Source organism: Panthera pardus, unplaced genomic scaffold (assembly GCF_024362965.1).
Source record: "Panthera pardus isolate Hobbes unplaced genomic scaffold, ASM2436296v1 HiC_scaffold_24, whole genome shotgun sequence".
Taxonomy (NCBI): domain Eukaryota; kingdom Metazoa; phylum Chordata; class Mammalia; order Carnivora; family Felidae; genus Panthera; species Panthera pardus.
The window spans coordinates 66,377,940-66,395,332 of record NW_026526810.1 but is presented as its reverse complement, the minus strand read 5'-3'; the positions used below and the strand labels follow the sequence as shown (position 1 = coordinate 66,395,332).

The window sequence follows — 17,393 nt, the reverse complement described above, 5'->3', positions numbered from 1 at the left end:
TATATGCGAAAGAGAAACAGAAAGAGAGAGAGAGAGAGAGAGAGAGAGAGAGAGAGAGAGAGAGAGAGAGAGAATGAACATGCCTTTTTCCAGGGAGACATCTTTAGTTTAATCAAATTCTCATTACAATTCCTGCCCCAAGAAAAGTCAAGAATTACCATCCTTTTTGAAGAGCAGGATGTTGTACAGAATCTGGATCCCTCTAACCATCCCTTGAAGAACTGTTACCCGTCATATAGACAGGGTTCTGGCCTGTCCCTTAGTCTGGCACCTCTGACACATACATACTCCTTGCCCTGGGGCAAGGAGTCTTACAAGAAGAAGGGACTTGCTGCAAGGCCTTGGAACCTTGCAGGACAACTGGGAGCACAGGGCTCTTTGTTAGGTCCACTGGGGCAAAAAGAGGTTATGTAGGCCAGAATAGAATTGGATTTAGGTTGATTCCAAGAATATTAGGTTCCTATACTGTGACAGAAGGTGCTAGCACAGAGTTTCTGTAGCCTGCCCGCTATACTGGGCTGTAGTCTTTCCTCTGGTAGGGTGTGGGACTCTGGAATCTTGGGAGTGCATGCAATGATGCTCTCTCTGCTTCCTCCCCTTGCTCTCAGCCCATGGGCATCATGTCTATCCTGGAGGAGGAGTGCATGTTCCCCAAGGCCACTGACATGACCTTCAAGGCCAAGCTGTATGACAACCACCTGGGCAAGTCCAACAATTTCCAGAAGCCACGCAATGTCAGGGGGAAGCAGGAAGCTCACTTCTCCCTGATCCACTATGCTGGCACTGTGGACTACAACATCCTGGGCTGGCTGGAGAAGAACAAAGACCCACTCAACGAGACAGTGGTGGGCTTGTACCAGAAGTCCTCCCTCAAGCTCATGGCCACACTCTTCTCCTCATATGCTTCTGCTGATGTTGGTAAGAGGGCAGCCCCTGTATTGGGCCAGAGCAATTCTTAAGTTGTGAGGGGCCAGGGTCTCACTGCTTCAAACCATGTGACCATAGAGGCAGAAGGGAGCCTGCTTTCCAGTCACAGGATGGGGGTCAGGAGATACCACAGGCATCCATCTGTACCTGATCTCTGAAAGTGCCATTTTCCACTTTGTGCTATGGATATTGGTGTACATGTCTTGTGTCTCCTCAAGACTGTGAGCAATTGGAGGCCAGTGAGGGTGTCATGCATCCCTGCACCAGGCCCAGCATAGAGTCATGCCTGTAGGAGGATCACTGAACATCTGGTAGAACAAGTGAGTGTCCCGTTCAGAGAAGGAAAAGAGAGGGTGTGGACTGGAATGAGGAGGATGAACTATGAGAAGGAAGGTAGACCATGGAAAGATGTAAGCATGAAGGGCGGAGTTAGAAGGTGGGAGAAAAGCACTGGTATTATTTCAGCATATACCATGTAGCAAGCAAACTTATCTAATCTTCATCACATCTTTTAGAGGCAGTTACCATTCTCCTCCTGGAAAACCTAAGACATGGAGAATCACTTTGTGAAGTCACATGGCTAGTGAGGGGCAGAACCCTGCCCCTGCCAAAGGGTTCCTCCACTTTCAGGCTCTGGCTTCTCATCTCTTTTCTTGTTATTAGGGGACAGCAGCAAAGGCAAAGGAGGGAAGAAAAAAGGCTCATCCTTTCAGACAGTGTCAGCCCTCCACCGGGTAAGAAGGACACAGAGATGCCAAGAGGCCCATGGTGGGCAGGCCCAGCCCTTTGGCTGTCACCCTAACCTGATGCTCTGAGTTTGGGAATGAAAGAAGTTAGAGTTATGTGGTCATTTTGGGCATGGGAGTTCTACACAAGCCTGAATTCACATCATAAATTATATGTTAACTCTCTGTCCCTTGGAGAGTTCTGGAGACAAGCTGTCAGGGGCTCGGGGACCAAAAAGATGGTTCTTGTGGCTTCTGAGTCCCCACTCTCATCCACCCCCAGGAGAATCTGAATAAGCTTATGACCAACCTGAGGACCACCCACCCTCACTTTGTGCGCTGCATCATCCCCAATGAAAGGAAGGCTCCGGGTGAGCGATTTGTAAGGGTCTAATCTAGAGAGGGTACCTGGCATCCACTTGCCTTGAGGTTGACCCTTTCTCCTCTTTTCCTGCTGCAGGGGTGATGGACAATCCCCTGGTCATGCACCAGCTGCGCTGTAACGGTGTGCTGGAGGGTATCCGCATCTGCAGGAAGGGCTTCCCCAACCGCATCCTCTATGGAGATTTCCGGCAGAGGTGGATACAGGGTGCCCTGGAGCTGAGGAAACAGGGGGAAACTGGGAAGACCTGGTGGGGAGGGGAGTCCACAGGTGGCCCTGAATGCTGTGGGCAGAGCAGGTCAGCACAGAACGTGGGTGACTTGGGGCACCTCCCTCTCCAGGTATCGCATCCTGAACCCAACGGCCATCCCTGAGGGCCAATTCATTGACAGCAGGAAAGGGGCAGAGAAGCTGCTGGGTTCCCTGGACATTGACCACAACCAGTACAAGTTTGGCCACACCAAGGTGGGTCTAAAGCCCCACAGCATGGAGTTGCAGGACGCCCAGCCATGTTAAGCGGAGCAGCTAGGAGTTTAGAAGGCAGGCCTCTGAATCCTGGCTTCCTGAATCAACCCAAGGGCTGGAACCCAGGCTTCCTTTCTGTCTTCTTTTTCATATTTCACTCTGAGGTCTAGGATATATGGGTGATGGATCCCCTAGGAGCTCAGTCAGCACCTCCCACCTACTTCCTCCACCCTAGCTACCCTTCTCTGAGGATGTGGCTCTCTTGCCCACAGGTGTTCTTCAAGGCGGGGCTGCTGGGTCTGCTGGAGGAGATGCGGGACGAGAGGCTGAGCCGCATCATCACCCGCATCCAAGCACAAGCCCGGGGCCAGCTCATGCGCATTGAGTTCAAGAAGATCGTGGAACGCAGGTGAGGTGAAGGAAAGGGAAAGGCTCTCCCAGAGATATAAGAGGCAAACAAGCAGTGCTAATTGGTGTGGGTCAGATGACCTGAGTTCAAATTCTGGCTTCACCACTCACTAGCTGGCTTGAGCAAGTGACTTTACCACTCTGGGTCTCATTTTGAATTCTTTGAAAAAAAAAAAAAAAGAAAATTCTTCATAAGCAAATGCAAATTAAGCTTCAATGAGATACCATTTAAAAACACTAGATTGACAAAAATCAAGAAGTCTGTAAATTAGTGCAACCTCCCTGAAAAAACAATGTATTATTTCTTAAAGATGGACTATTGTGGGGCACCTGGGTGGCTCAGTTGGTTAAGTGTCTGGCTGTTGATTTCAGCTCAGGTTATGATCTCAGTTTCGTGGATTCAAGCCCCACATCATGCTCTGCGCTGACCACGCAGAGTCTGCCTGGGATTCTCCCTCTGTCTCTGCCCTTCTCCCCCACCCCCTGCTCACACCCTCTCTGTCTCTCTCAAAATAAATAAATAAACGTTTAAAAATATTTAAAAAAAACAAATATAAAGATGGGCAATTGTAAGGGCACATGGCTGGCTCAGTTGGTAGAGCATGCGGCTCTTGATCTCGGGGTTGTGAGTTTGAGTCCTGTGTTGGGTATAGCATCACTTAAAAAAAAAAAAAAGATGGACTATTGCATACCTTCCAATTCCACTTCTAAGTGCATTCCCACAGAAACTCCTGCACATGTACAACATGAGACAAAAAAAGAATATAGCATCATTGACGAGCAGCAAAGATTTGGAAACAACACCAATTTTCATCCCCGGGGGAATGGGTAAATAGTAGAATAGTTGTTCAGTGGAATATTATAAAGCAATGAAAGGAGGGACTTACAACTACATGGTACAATGTGTATGAGCCTCAAAAGCATATTGTTGAGTGAACAAAAGCAAGTCACAGAAGGATACATACAGTGTAATGCAATTTTTATAAAACTCAGAGATAACAAAAAACAGTAACATATTGTTTAAAGACACATACGCATTGAGTTAAAGTATGTTTTGAGAAAGTAAGGAAATGAAAAACACAAGATTCAGGATAGTGGCTACTTCTGGTGGGGGGACCAGGAAAGAGGATGGAGAGAAGCACACAGGTTGAATCAACACTGATAATGGCTCTAGTTGTTGTTTGAACAATTGATAGGTTCATGGTTCGTGATTTTATTTCATGCTTCATAATTTACATATATGCTATAGATATTCTTACCTGTGAAATACAAGTTTTAACATATTTGCAGTTCTTATGGGATTAAAAACACTGAACTTAGTAGACATTCTGAGTGGCATAGCTTTCATTACTACTAGTGCCCCAGAAGGGAAGATATAAACTGTCCTCTGGTTGAATTGTTCAATTAATAAATATTTATTGAGTAACTCCATGATCAGTGAGGTAATGTTGGAGTGGGGTTGTATATCAAGGCGCAAGACAGGGCTCCAGCCCTCTGGTGCCTACAAACTTGCTTAGATGGGCTGGGAGCCAACTGCAGTCGGTCCCATGTTTGGGAAGTGCTCTTTCTGAATGCTCTTTCCCACCTCCATGTTTCCTTCCCAGGGATGCCCTATTGGTAATCCAGTGGAACATTCGGGCCTTCATGGGGGTCAAGAACTGGCCCTGGATGAAGCTCTACTTCAAGATCAAGCCACTGCTGAAGAGCGCAGAGACAGAGAAGGAGATGGCCACCATGAAGGAGGAGTTTGGGCGCATCAAAGAGGCACTGGAGAAGTCAGAGGCTCGCCGCAAGGAGCTGGAGGAGAAGATGGTGTCCCTGCTGCAGGAGAAGAATGACCTCCAGCTCCAAGTGCAGGCGGTAAAGCCACGCAATTATCTCTTCATGCCTCCCCCTTTATTCCCCTGGATTATAGCCCATCTCATCCCCAGGGACTGAGGTCCTGTGTCTCTTCTCTCTTTAATCACCAGTTCTGCTCTCCTTCCTCATCTCCCAGGAACAAGATAACCTCAATGATGCAGAGGAGCGCTGTGACCAGCTGATCAAGAACAAGATCCAGCTGGAGGCCAAGGTGAAGGAGATGACAGAGAGGCTGGAGGATGAGGAGGAGATGAATGCAGAGCTCACTGCCAAGAAGCGCAAGCTGGAAGATGAGTGCTCTGAGCTCAAGAAGGACATTGATGACCTGGAGCTGACGCTGGCCAAGGTGGAGAAGGAGAAGCATGCGACAGAGAACAAGGTGAGGGCAGCTCCTTCTGGCTCCAGCCCAGGTCTCCTCAGGATTCCCAAACCACAAGGTGGTCCTGGTCCTTGGCATTGGACATCCCCATAGACATCTCCAGGCTGGTGACCTGTGACCCTAAAGGGGATGGGGGTCTTGGTTGGCAGGTGAAGAACCTGACAGAGGAAATGGCTGGGCTAGATGAGATCATCGCCAAGCTGACCAAGGAAAAGAAGGCTCTGCAGGAGGCCCACCAGCAAGCCCTAGATGACCTTCAGGCTGAGGAGGACAAGGCCAACACACTGACTAAGTCTAAGGTCAAACTGGAGCAGCAGGTGGATGATGTGAGTAGTAAGAGCCATGCTCTGTCTCTCTCAGGTCAGGATTTTGCAGGCAACATCAATGGCCAAGGAGTTCCTGGTACTTAGAGCTAACCTCTATGACCCCTGAAGCCTCTTTGCCCTCTGCAATTCCTCACTAGACTAGGACTCAGAATTTTTTGTGCTTGCAGGGATTTCTCTGCTAGTTTGACCTCCAATCCCGCTGGACTTTGACTTTAGAAGAGAGCAGAAGAGCATGTACTGTGGATCTCATGTTTTCTACACCTTGTTTATTTTCTTCTCTCCACCAGCTGGAGGGATCCCTGGAGCAGGAGAAGAAGGTTCGTATGGACCTGGAGCGAGCAAAGCGGAAGCTGGAGGGTGACCTGAAGCTGACCCAGGAAAGCATCATGGACCTGGAGAATGACAAGCAGCAGCTTGAAGAAAAACTCAAGAAGTAGGAGCCTGGGGTGTCCCAGAGGGGCAAATGGAGGTGTCTGGCCTGAGGGTTAGAGCACAGGATGCCACAACCCCACTGGCCATGACTGTCCCGGGCACAGTGTGAATGAGGAAGTCAAACAGCACTCCCTCATTCACCCTCTGCACCAGTGGGGAGGGGACTTGTCCTAGCATGCCAGGCAAGAGAAGAGAATGGGCACAGAGGACGGAAGACCACCTGTCACCCCTCCCTTCTCCTCCAGGAAGGAGTTTGACATTAATCAGCAGAACAGTAAGATTGAGGATGAGCAGGCACTGGCCCTTCAGCTGCAGAAGAAACTGAAGGAAAACCAGGTGAAGTTCTTCCTGGTGCAGCCAAATGCGGAGCTCAGTGGTGAGGCAGCTGAGGCTGCAAGAGCTCTGTAGGGTTCCAGACAGCATCTACAACTCCAGGCGGCCTTGGAGACACCATGCCCCCTGACTTGGCACTTGGGAACACCAGCCTTCCCCCATTAGAGCAATGAGTCTTATTTCAGCAGGCCTATTTTGGGAGGCAAACAAGCCTACTAAAAGGGCTCTCTTGATGAGCTGTGCCCTGTCTCATGGGTTTTTTTCCTCCAGCACAAATGACAGGGTTCAAGTCTCCTCTTGCTCTTCTTCTGGTACTTCTTCCCTCTACATGGAGGTGAGGAGGGCCTTCATGGAGCACCTTCCTATGGAGTGCTCTGATCATACTCTTCCCAGGTACTGACCCTATGGTATTCAGTCAACTCCTACAACCCTGAGCAATTCACTTCCCCTTGCTGAGTCTCAGATTCTCTTCTCACCTGTGAAATGAGATAATAGCACCTGCCTTACAGAAGGCCAGAGGAGATAATGTTTATAAAACCACTTAGACAGCTAGCAGTCAGCCTGCCACTAGCTAGAAGGTGTTCTTTTATTTTCTCCATGGCCTTCTCATCCCTCTGCAGGAGGAGATTAAATTAACAGCCATAGCCACCCTTACTTTTAGTGCACCCTGAATTTTAACGTGCTTTTAGTCCTGTGTTTGTCAGAAGAGCCCTGGAAGCAAGGCAGACAGGTACTGCAATCCCATTTTATAGCTACAGAAACTGCATGGCCAGGTCTGGACATAGTGGCCACAAAGACAGCAGGCACTCAACTATTACAGGCAAGGCCTTATCCTCTGATTTTCTGGTCACACTGTGGCTATTGGAGAGCATTGAACTCCCCTCAGCATTCGGGGCCCATGGTCCAGGCTACAAGTGATACATGAACACAATTCCACTCATTTGGGGAGCTGCTCAGGGGCTAGCCTGCCTTCAGTGATAATTTACCCTTCCATTTTCTTGGATGCCCCTCTCAGTTATAGCCAGAATATTAGGACATTCTCCAGGTTCTTCTATTTGGGTCTAGGCAAACTCTTTGGCCCTTAGGCCCAGAACAACAGTGCTATTATCCTCACCAGGTCTTGGCTGTAGGCTGAGGCCCTCCTTCTTCCTGCCCAAGCTCTTGCACATAGTCCTACCTTCCTCATCTTGAGAGCAGAGGCATGGTGGCCCTCTCTCTCCTGCTCCCAGGGCCCACCCACAGACATTCCATTAACACTGTCCTCAACCACAGATTCAGGGATTCCACTGACTGATACTCCCTTTTGCTCCTGGCTGGTCAGGGAACAGATCAAAATGAAAGATGGGACATTCTCCCAGTTTAGTCAAGGCCAAGGAAAAGGCCAGAAAAATGAGGTAGGGGCATGATGATGAAAAGGCCAACTTTCTAGCACTCATCTGGCCTGGAAGGGAACAACAAAAGTAGAACCCACCCTAGACATAAATAAGGCAACCCCTGGAGAGTGAGGAGTATAGTTGACTGGACTTCGTGGTGAACCTGGAAGATTACAAACATTAAAAAAAAATTTTTTTAATGTTTATTTTTGAGAGAGAGAGAAAAAGAGAGAGAGAGAGAGAGAAAGCGTAAGTGGGAGAAAGGCAGAGAGAGAGGGAGACACAGAATCGGAAGCAGGCTCCAGGCTCCAGAGCTGTCAGTGCAGAGTCCGATGTGGGGCTTTAACTCACGAACCGTGAGATCATGACCTGAGCTGAGGTCAGATGCTCAACTGACTGAGCCACCCAGGAGCCCGGATTATAAACACTTTGATTGTTTTAAGGCATATTATTGCAACTGTTTGTAAGATACAAGCACCAGCTTTCCTGCCTTATGTTTAGCAGAGCAGAGTCTAGTGAATCTGTGGAATCTTTGAGATTCAGGATCTCACAGGAGCTCCAAATCCCCATCTGAACACAGATTCTCTGGATTCAGGGCTGCAGATTCTCAGACTGAGTCTAAATGTCTCTAGGAAGTGCTTTGAGGATTCAGCTTCAACCAAATTGATATTGATGGTCTGTGCATCACAGAATGTCTAGCAGCACCCCTGGCCTCTACCCACTAGATGGCAAGTCATGACAAGCAAAAATGTCTACACACATTGCCAACTATCCCCCATGGCACAAAACTTTCCCTAGTTGAGAACCATTGCTCTGGAGAGACCTGCATGTTCTAGAGCCCTGGGGTGGGGTCTGCAGGCGGTGGGTCTGAGCTTTCTGTGTCCCGGCCCAGGCTCGCATCGAGGAGCTGGAGGAGGAGCTGGAGGCCGAGCGCACCGCCAGGGCCAAGGTGGAGAAGCTGCGCTCAGACCTGTCCCGGGAGCTGGAGGAGATCAGCGAGCGGCTGGAAGAGGCCGGCGGGGCCACGTCCGTGCAGATCGAGATGAACAAGAAGCGCGAGGCCGAGTTCCAGAAGATGAGGCGGGACCTGGAGGAGGCCACGCTGCAGCACGAGGCCACGGCGGCGGCCCTGCGCAAGAAGCACGCCGACAGCGTGGCCGAGCTGGGCGAGCAGATCGACAACCTGCAGCGTGTGAAGCAGAAGCTGGAGAAGGAGAAGAGTGAGTTCAAGCTGGAGCTGGATGATGTCACCTCCAACATGGAGCAGATCATCAAGGCCAAGGTGGGCTGCCCTCTCACCCTTCTTGCCCCCTTCTCTGTCTCAGTGGCCTTCCTTCCACTGTCTCTGCCCTGTCTTCTCATCATCACCCCTTCATCACCTCTTGGTCTCTGTCTTGCTCTCTCCCTCACCCTCCCTCCCTCTGCCCACAGCTCTTCACCATCTCTCCTTTAGTTCATGTACCCTTTTCAGACTGTTCCTGTCAGCACCTCTCTTTTTCACCCCGCTGATCCCTGTGCTCTCCCCACCTTGGCCTTCCCATCCTTTCTCTGGTCCACCCAGCCCCTTTCCATGACAAGTTGTCCCTTACTGCCTGAAGGCAAACCTGGAGAAGGTGTCCCGGACACTGGAGGACCAGGCCAATGAGTACCGTGCAAAGCTGGAAGAGACCCAACGCTCCCTCAATGACCTCACCACCCAGCGAGCTAAGCTGCAGACTGAAAATGGTGGGTGCCCCTCACCAGCCCTGCGCCTTCCTGAGGGTCAGGTACTAGTTGCCCCCTTCCGTAGCCCACAAATTCATCCCTCTTATTCCCACCTCCAGGGGAGCTGTCTCGGCAGCTGGATGAGAAGGAGGCACTGATCTCCCAGCTGACCCGAGGCAAGCTCTCCTATACCCAGCAGCTGGAGGACCTCAAGAGGCAGCTGGAGGAGGAGGGCAAGGTGAGGCGCAGCTAGGGACAGTGAGACAGGCTTGATGGCAATGCTGGACAATTAACATCAAGACCAGGATTAGGGGTCTAGAGACTGGAGAGAATCCTCTGTGGTGGAAAGAGCCCCAATCTAGCTTCCTCTACACTCCAGCTAAGCCACACCTCAACATCATCAAATGCCTCTTTCCTCATTTGTAAGGGGGTGGGGTGGGCAAACTGGGAGGCTACTCCAAGATGCTGAGATTCCACACCAGCCCTCACTCTAATTGAGGCTGGGCTTGTTTGAAGTCCATAGATATGAAAAGGATCTAGAGAATGATGGTGGTGGGACATTCCCTCCTCCCTTCCTCGGATGAGCCTGTCAGTGCCCACCTCTCCCCAGGCAAAGAACGCCCTGGCCCATGCACTGCAGTCAGCCCGACATGACTGTGACCTGCTGCGGGAGCAGTATGAGGAGGAGACGGAGGCCAAGGCTGAGTTGCAGCGCGTCCTGTCCAAGGCCAACTCAGAGGTGGCCCAATGGAGGACCAAGTACGAGACAGATGCCATCCAGAGGACTGAAGAGCTCGAAGAGGCCAAGTGAGTTCGGGGCAGTCCCCCACCCAATTCTAAGAGAGGAAGGAGCAAGACAGGCAGAGTGGGCATGGGAAGGAGATCTGAGGAGGGTGGAAGAAGCATGGGGGCTAACAGAGATGGTTGAAAGGGAGCCTGGATCTTGTGTTCTGAGTGAACCTGGCTGGCCCTGACTCACTTCCTGTGACGCATGAGCTTTTGGCTCGGGTTATACCTGACGCTCACGTATAAGACGAGCAAAAAGCTTGTTGGTCAGAGGAGCTTCCATCGATCAGCCTGGTATGGGGAGGGGTGGGGGTTGTCACCCAGAGGTCACTGCATGTAAGGAAGACATTCTGTCCTAGGCACTCGCAGGCTTAGGTTGCTCGAGGCTAGGGACGCAGGGCCTAAAGGGCTGTTCAGGGTCCCAAGGTATTGTGGGGAGGAGGATTGGGTCACCCTGGTCTGGGGAGGAGGTGGTTCCAAGGTCCCACTGTTCCCAGGTAGAATCACACACATACACACACACACACACACACACACACACACACACACACTAACTGCCCCCGGGCAGGAAGAAGCTGGCCCAGCGGCTGCAGGATGCCGAGGAGGCCGTGGAGGCCGTCAACGCCAAGTGCTCATCCCTGGAGAAGACCAAGCACCGGCTGCAGAATGAGATCGAGGACCTGATGGTGGATGTGGAGCGCTCCAATGCAGCCGCCGCAGCCCTGGACAAGAAGCAGAGGAATTTCGACAAGGTGGGCCCAAGCTGGGGGCCGCAGCCAGGGGCGGAGCAGGGAGGCCAACGTCACCGTGAAGACTGGGACCTCCTCCTTGAGGGCAGGGGAGGAGGCTGAGCCCAGCCCAGGGACCTGGGCAGGCCCTGGAGCGGGGCTGGGGCAGGGCTGGGGGCCACGCAGTGAGCCAGGTCCCCACAGATCCTGGCCGAGTGGAAGCAGAAGTATGAGGAGTCGCAGTCAGAGCTGGAGTCCTCGCAGAAGGAGGCGCGCTCTCTCAGCACAGAGCTCTTCAAGCTCAAGAATGCCTACGAGGAGTCCCTGGAGCACCTGGAGACCTTCAAGCGGGAGAACAAGAACCTTCAGGGTGCGCTGAGGCCTGAGAGACCACGGAGGGGCGGGGGAGGGGGAGACAGGGAGGGCCACACTGGGCAGGGAAAACTCAGGCTTTGGGCTTTCTGGCCCTCTGACCCCCAGAGGAGATCTCTGACCTGACTGAGCAGCTGGGAGAAGGAGGGAAGAATGCACATGAGCTGGAGAAGGTCCGCAAGCAGCTAGAAGTGGAGAAGTTGGAGCTGCAGTCGGCCCTGGAGGAGGCAGAAGTGAGAGGCTGTCTCTGCCCACACCCTTACCTCATACCCTCTCTTACCTACCCTGTCTTGTTTCTGACTCCCCACTCTCCTTCACCTGGGGGTGGCGCTGACCCCAAGACAAAAGTTATTAGCTCCTTTTTTAGTCTACCTACTATCTGGTACCCATGACTACCTCCAAAGCCAAGGTCTGCCCCAAGAAAATCATCCCAGTCTGATTATAAGTCATAAGGTTATGTTTCCTATCATGTCTATAAAGTGGTTATCATAATAACCCCTCAGACATTAAGTGGGCTTCAGAGTCAAACAGATCTGAATGTGAAATTTGGCTTCAGAACCTCCACTGTGTCATTGGGCCAGTTTCTTAACCTCTCTGTACCTTCTTTTACTTATCTCTAATGGAATTAATTGTACATACCTAATAAGATGTTATGCGTTATTACTAAGATTAAATGAGGTAACAAACTTAAGCACTTAATATATATTTGCTATTATTACTATTCATTTTTAAGAACCTAGGGAAAGTCCTGAGTTAGGGGGTTTCTAACATTTTTCACTAAAGGGTAAGTGACCCAGGAAACAAAGATAAAGTTTGGAATATGTGGTCATAAAAATCTCCCACTTTTCTTTTTACATTTATTTATTTTTGAGAGACAGAGAGAGACAGAGCGTGAGCAAGGGAGGGGCAGAGAGACAGAATCAGAAGCAGGCTCCAGGCTCTAAGCTGTCAACACAGAGCCCGACCCGGGGCTCGAACCCACAAACCATAAGATCATGACCTGAGCTGAAGTCGGACACTTAACCGACTGAGCCACCCAGGCGCCCCGAAAAATCTCCCACTTTTCTATGATGTTTAGAGGGTCAGGATTACGCAGTGTTGGTACTAGAGTGTTTTGGCGATTGCGAGGGTCAAACCCTTTCCTTGACAGAGGAAACCCAGAGCATCCTGCACTTCCTCTGCCAGGGCACCCTGGTGGTCTGGGATGCAGGTCTCACCTGCATCTTTTCCCAGGCCTTCCTCTCCAGAGGCCGTAGTCCTGGCTGATACCCTGCATACTTTTGGCCTCCCTCCCCACCTTGCCCTGTGCCCTGACTGTCTGCCTTGGACCCTCTCTCCCCACCTTCTTCCAGGCCTCCCTGGAGCATGAGGAGGGCAAGATCCTCCGGGCCCAGCTGGAGTTCAACCAGATCAAGGCAGAGATCGAGCGGAAGCTGGCAGAGAAGGACGAGGAGATGGAGCAGGCCAAGCGGAACCACCTGCGGGTGGTGGACTCGCTGCAGACCTCCCTGGATGCAGAGACACGCAGCCGCAACGAGGCCCTGCGGGTGAAGAAGAAGATGGAGGGCGACCTCAATGAGATGGAGATCCAGCTGAGCCACGCCAATCGCATGGCTGCTGAGGCCCAGAAGCAAGTCAAGGGTCTCCAGAGCTTGCTGAAGGTACATGGAGACTCCTGACGCAGGAAGTCACCTTACTCAGAGACAGACTGGCCTCCATGTGGCCAAGTTGGTGGTGATGTCCCCTGGCCACTGCAGAGACATCTCACAGGCCCTCCTGACCCACCATATTGGGCTCCGCACCAGCATCCATCCTAGTGTAACAGCCTTCCGATGGGCCCAGAGGCCAGCCGCTCTCTCATGCCCACCCTCCTGATCTGCAGGACACCCAGATCCAGCTGGACGACGCGGTCCGTGCCAACGACGACCTGAAGGAGAACATCGCCATCGTGGAGCGGCGTAACAACCTGCTGCAGGCTGAGCTGGAGGAGCTGCGGGCCGTGGTGGAGCAGACGGAGCGGTCTCGGAAGCTGGCGGAGCAGGAGCTGATCGAGACCAGCGAGCGGGTGCAGCTGCTGCATTCCCAGGTGAGGAGGTCAGGGGCCGTGTGGACAAACCTGCTGAGTGGCAGAGGCCGGGACACCACAGAAGCTTCTGAACCAGATGCTCTGAGTGAGTATGTCCAACCAGAATGGCAAATTGCTTCATCTGTTGGGCCATCTCTCATCTGTCAGTCATGGCTGTCGGAATCACTACCTTGAGAAGAGGGCCTACACTTAAAAGCTAATGGGGTCGTGATTGGTTGGCGAGATCCACCAAAGTCACAAATCTGGGAGCGGTGAAATGCGTGCTGTCATCTGACATCCCTGATCTGGAGGACAGCCCCCAGATTCCTCTGTAGAGGGAGATGTGGGGCATTTAACGAAGTACAAGTGCATCTACTTGTAAGCCAAATTCTCAACGGAACACCATTTTTCTGCAGTCCCATACACAGTGATGTCAGCTCTTCTCTGCAATGAGTTTTCAGTTTTCGTGTCCATCTTACTGCAGGGTCCTGTGGGCCTTTTTGCTGTAATCTAGTATGTGTGGGAATGATATCATCCACTGACTCCACCCCCTCTTCATTATTCTACTATATTCTTTCTGCAACTGTAATCATTTCCAGGATATTGTCCTGGTAAAAAGTTGTTCCCATTTTCCCTGCAATGTTTTCATGCTCCTGAATAGACACATTACGAAAGATGTCAGGAGAAGAATTGCAGACCTTTCGCTGCTTGAAGTCTTTCTTCAGAGCTGAGTAATTTTAGATAAACCTCAAGAACATATCTGTTTTCATAAGAAAAGGGAAAGCTGATACAAAACATGGAATACACAACAACAAAGGATACAAGGAATAAATAAAAACAAGACTTTAAAAAAAATGACTGGTTTTAATTTTCTGTGGATACAGGTGTAGAATCAAATAACAAAGTATCTACTTGATAGTTTTCTCTATGTGTACGTGTATCTAGAACACCAGCCTCATCAACCAAAAGAAAAAGATGGAGTCAGACCTGTCCCAGCTTCATACTGAAGTGGAGGAGGCCGTGCAGGAGTGCAGGAACGCCGAGGAGAAGGCCAAGAAGGCCATCACAGATGTGAGTGACTGCTCCCCTTCCTGCCCCCACTAAAGACATGGGGCCCTGGGTCCAGGCCAGGCCACTGTGCCGTGGCAAGTTGACTCTGTAGCTGCGTGAGTCTGAGGGCCTCGGGAAACAAACGCCACGATGGGAAAAAGGTGATCCTCAAGGGACAAGAGGCCCCGGGCCTCTGTTCTTTTACACGTGTCTCCCGTCCCCAGGCTGCCATGATGGCAGAGGAGCTGAAGAAGGAGCAGGACACCAGCGCCCACCTGGAGCGCATGAAGAAGAACATGGAGCAGACCATCAAGGACCTGCAGCACAGGCTGGATGAGGCCGAGCAGATCGCCCTCAAGGGCGGCAAGAAGCAGCTGCAGAAGCTGGAGGCCCGGGTGCGGGAGCTGGAGAATGAGCTGGAGGCCGAGCAGAAGCGCAACGCGGAGTCGGTCAAGGGCATGAGGAAGAGTGAGCGTCGCATCAAGGAGCTGACCTACCAGGTGTGGGCGTGGGAGCTGCTCTAGGGGGCAGTTGAGAGCGAATGTGAAAGTGCTTCTCTAGTCCCACCTCCCAACCCACACAGGCCCCACGCACATGCACTTTCCAGGAATGCCACCCGACCCCCCGGAACCCATGTCTTGAGAAGCTATCTTTAGATTAATTTTCTTTCACATTCCCTGGAGTCAATTTGTCTTGAGTCCATGATTTTTCCTAGTGAATGCAGAACCTACCTCTACTTCCTGAAAATCTTTTAACCAGCAATTTCCTCAGGATTTTTTTTTAATAACCTAAAGTGCTACCATTAAGGCTTTAGCACAGTCCAAGGAACGCTTCTACTGGCCTGAAAGGGAGGGACATAGTGTAGCACTTTAGGGTTAAAAGTCAGAGTTGGGAAAAGACTCAGATCTTCCAAGGAGTTTCTGGAACAACAGATAGAAGGCCTTAGATAAAGAAGATCCCAAAATGTTCTAAGACCTGCATCTGCATAGCTCAGAGCTTTTGCCCTTGACCTGTTGTTTTCACAGTGTGCCTGGGAAGGAAGGACAGAGAAATGGGGTATTGATTCATTTAGTTGGATATGAGAGGCACAAGAAGGAGACACAGCTATAGAACTGCAGATGTACTGCAATCCTAAGGGCAAGTGGTATCCTAGCACATGCAATGATGTGGAGATAGGAATGATCAGGTGACAGTGATCCTGTACAGTGCCCAAATCTGACCCAGTACAATATATATATGATAGGTCAGAATGGTCTGGACTATGATAATACCCTTTGTTCTGGGTTCCTCATTAGTCCTCTCAGCTCACTCTAAAACCACTGGCCAGGAGCATCTACAGTGCTCCAGGTTGGAACTGACACAGCCCCGATGTCTCCATGTTATCAGATGAAAGAATTCTGTTTGGTTCTGGGCCCCTTCCCCCACTTCCAACTTTAGCGCTACAGCCTTCTTTGCCTTTTAGATCTGGACTGAGGACCTTGCTGTGGCCCTTTGACCTATAAGTAGCAACAGAGGTAGAATCCCCCACCCCCTCATTGACCTGGCCCATGGGAGAGAGAGGCAACTAAGGCCTAGGGAGGAAAGTGATGTATTGAGGGAGGGAACAATGATTCCACTTGCTCCTCCTCTCAATTGGCTTCTCCCATCCATCCACCCCCAGACGGAGGAGGACAAGAAGAACCTGCTGCGGCTACAGGACCTGGTGGACAAGCTGCAACTGAAGGTCAAGGCCTACAAGCGCCAGGCAGAGGAGGCAGTGAGTTCATTGTTTTCTCCACTCTCTGTCAACATACCTCTCATGTGTGAGAATTGACAGGTGTCCGCCTCAGCATGGGGACTGGACGTTCCATGTGCTCTGGGTGCTCAGAGCTATGTCAGGCACCCTGAGCAAACAAAAGCAATGCTTTTGGGTCAAATAGACCCAGGACCTGCCTACAAACTGCTTATAATCCATACACCAGTAGGCCCAAGAGAAAGCAGTGCCACTGCTAAGCAGGCCAGGGGGCCAGACAGTGCTGAAGGCTGGAAGGTGGCTATGGAATTGGGCCCAGAGAAGGACCTGACCATAGAGCAGTGGGGAGGACTCCGGGTGGGCAGCAAAGTGTGCAAATAAGGTGTTAATGCTCACATGTGTGCAGGAACCCTGCGGTTGGGAGCATCTATCAGAGTTCTGGTTGAGCAGGTGCAGTGAGGCTGGGTTCTGAAAGGAACCAGACCAGACAGTATCTAATGCATCTTGGGCAGTGGGTGGCCATGAAGGATTCTGAATTCTGGGCAAGTTGAAGAGGATGCCAAGCCAGGAGCAGGATATCCTTGGCAAAGCTGGTAGGGGAACATAGTTGGGGGTGAGAACACCAAGCCCCTAGCTCAGGGACAGGGAGTCCCTCAGATTGGGATGCTCAGTATTTCCAACCCCCGCTGCCTCTCACTTCATCCTCCCCCGCCCTAACCCCCACCCCTGCAGGAGGAGCAGGCCAATACCAACCTGTCCAAGTTCCGCAAGGTGCAGCACGAGCTGGATGAAGCAGAGGAGCGGGCGGACATCGCCGAGTCCCAGGTCAACAAGCTGCGGGCCAAGAGCCGTGACATCGGCGCCAAGGTGGGTCCCTCCTCTGGGCCCCACTAGTCACCCCATGTCAACACACCCGCCAATATCAGTGCCCCTCAGAGTGGGCACTCCTTACCCTACAGTGTGACAGACCTGGGGGTCCCACAGCTCCCATGCCTGAGAATCCCCTTCCTACTCAGAGTGGCCCGTACAGACTGGCACCTCTGAAGAAAGCCCAGTTCTGCCCCCTAAACTACAAAGACCCGCAAATGAGAACCAAGATCCCTGAGGCCAGAACCTCTCCCCCTAAAGGCATCCCCTTTAGGCCCCTAAAAGCCCTAGAGATTCTTCCCCACACCCTTCCTCCCTCTTGCCAGCTGCCCCCTCACACCTTTTATTCCTTTCTCAGCAAAAACTGCATGATGAGGAGTGACACTGCCTCTGGAACTTCATTCTTGCCAACCTGTAATAAAGATGAGTGCCAGACTCTGCCTGCTCCCTGTCCTTTCCACCGCCAGCCTGGAGCTCTT

At 51.5% G+C, this 17,393-nt stretch overlaps 1 protein-coding gene across 1 annotated transcript in view; it reads left to right on the top strand.

Annotated features, from left to right (window-relative positions):
* Positions 1 to 17,352, top strand: part of MYH6 (myosin heavy chain 6) — a 25,478-nt gene extending 8,126 nt beyond the window's left edge. The window contains exons 13-37 of the mRNA XM_019429397.2: positions 609 to 918; positions 1,591 to 1,661; positions 1,936 to 2,023; positions 2,113 to 2,230; positions 2,376 to 2,499; positions 2,772 to 2,908; positions 4,512 to 4,767; positions 4,904 to 5,146; positions 5,296 to 5,472; positions 5,760 to 5,905; positions 6,150 to 6,240; positions 8,503 to 8,892; positions 9,209 to 9,335; positions 9,434 to 9,552; positions 9,925 to 10,121; positions 10,669 to 10,852; positions 11,033 to 11,198; positions 11,309 to 11,433; positions 12,553 to 12,861; positions 13,083 to 13,286; positions 14,211 to 14,336; positions 14,540 to 14,815; positions 15,976 to 16,071; positions 16,780 to 16,914; positions 17,273 to 17,352. Coding sequence (XP_019284942.1) covers positions 609 to 918; positions 1,591 to 1,661; positions 1,936 to 2,023; positions 2,113 to 2,230; positions 2,376 to 2,499; positions 2,772 to 2,908; positions 4,512 to 4,767; positions 4,904 to 5,146; positions 5,296 to 5,472; positions 5,760 to 5,905; positions 6,150 to 6,240; positions 8,503 to 8,892; positions 9,209 to 9,335; positions 9,434 to 9,552; positions 9,925 to 10,121; positions 10,669 to 10,852; positions 11,033 to 11,198; positions 11,309 to 11,433; positions 12,553 to 12,861; positions 13,083 to 13,286; positions 14,211 to 14,336; positions 14,540 to 14,815; positions 15,976 to 16,071; positions 16,780 to 16,914; positions 17,273 to 17,296 — 4,239 coding nt within the window. The 3' untranslated portion in view covers positions 17,297 to 17,352. The remainder of the gene's footprint in view (positions 1 to 608; positions 919 to 1,590; positions 1,662 to 1,935; positions 2,024 to 2,112; positions 2,231 to 2,375; positions 2,500 to 2,771; positions 2,909 to 4,511; positions 4,768 to 4,903; positions 5,147 to 5,295; positions 5,473 to 5,759; positions 5,906 to 6,149; positions 6,241 to 8,502; positions 8,893 to 9,208; positions 9,336 to 9,433; positions 9,553 to 9,924; positions 10,122 to 10,668; positions 10,853 to 11,032; positions 11,199 to 11,308; positions 11,434 to 12,552; positions 12,862 to 13,082; positions 13,287 to 14,210; positions 14,337 to 14,539; positions 14,816 to 15,975; positions 16,072 to 16,779; positions 16,915 to 17,272) is intronic.
* The last annotated feature ends 41 nt before the right edge of the window (positions 17,353 to 17,393 follow it).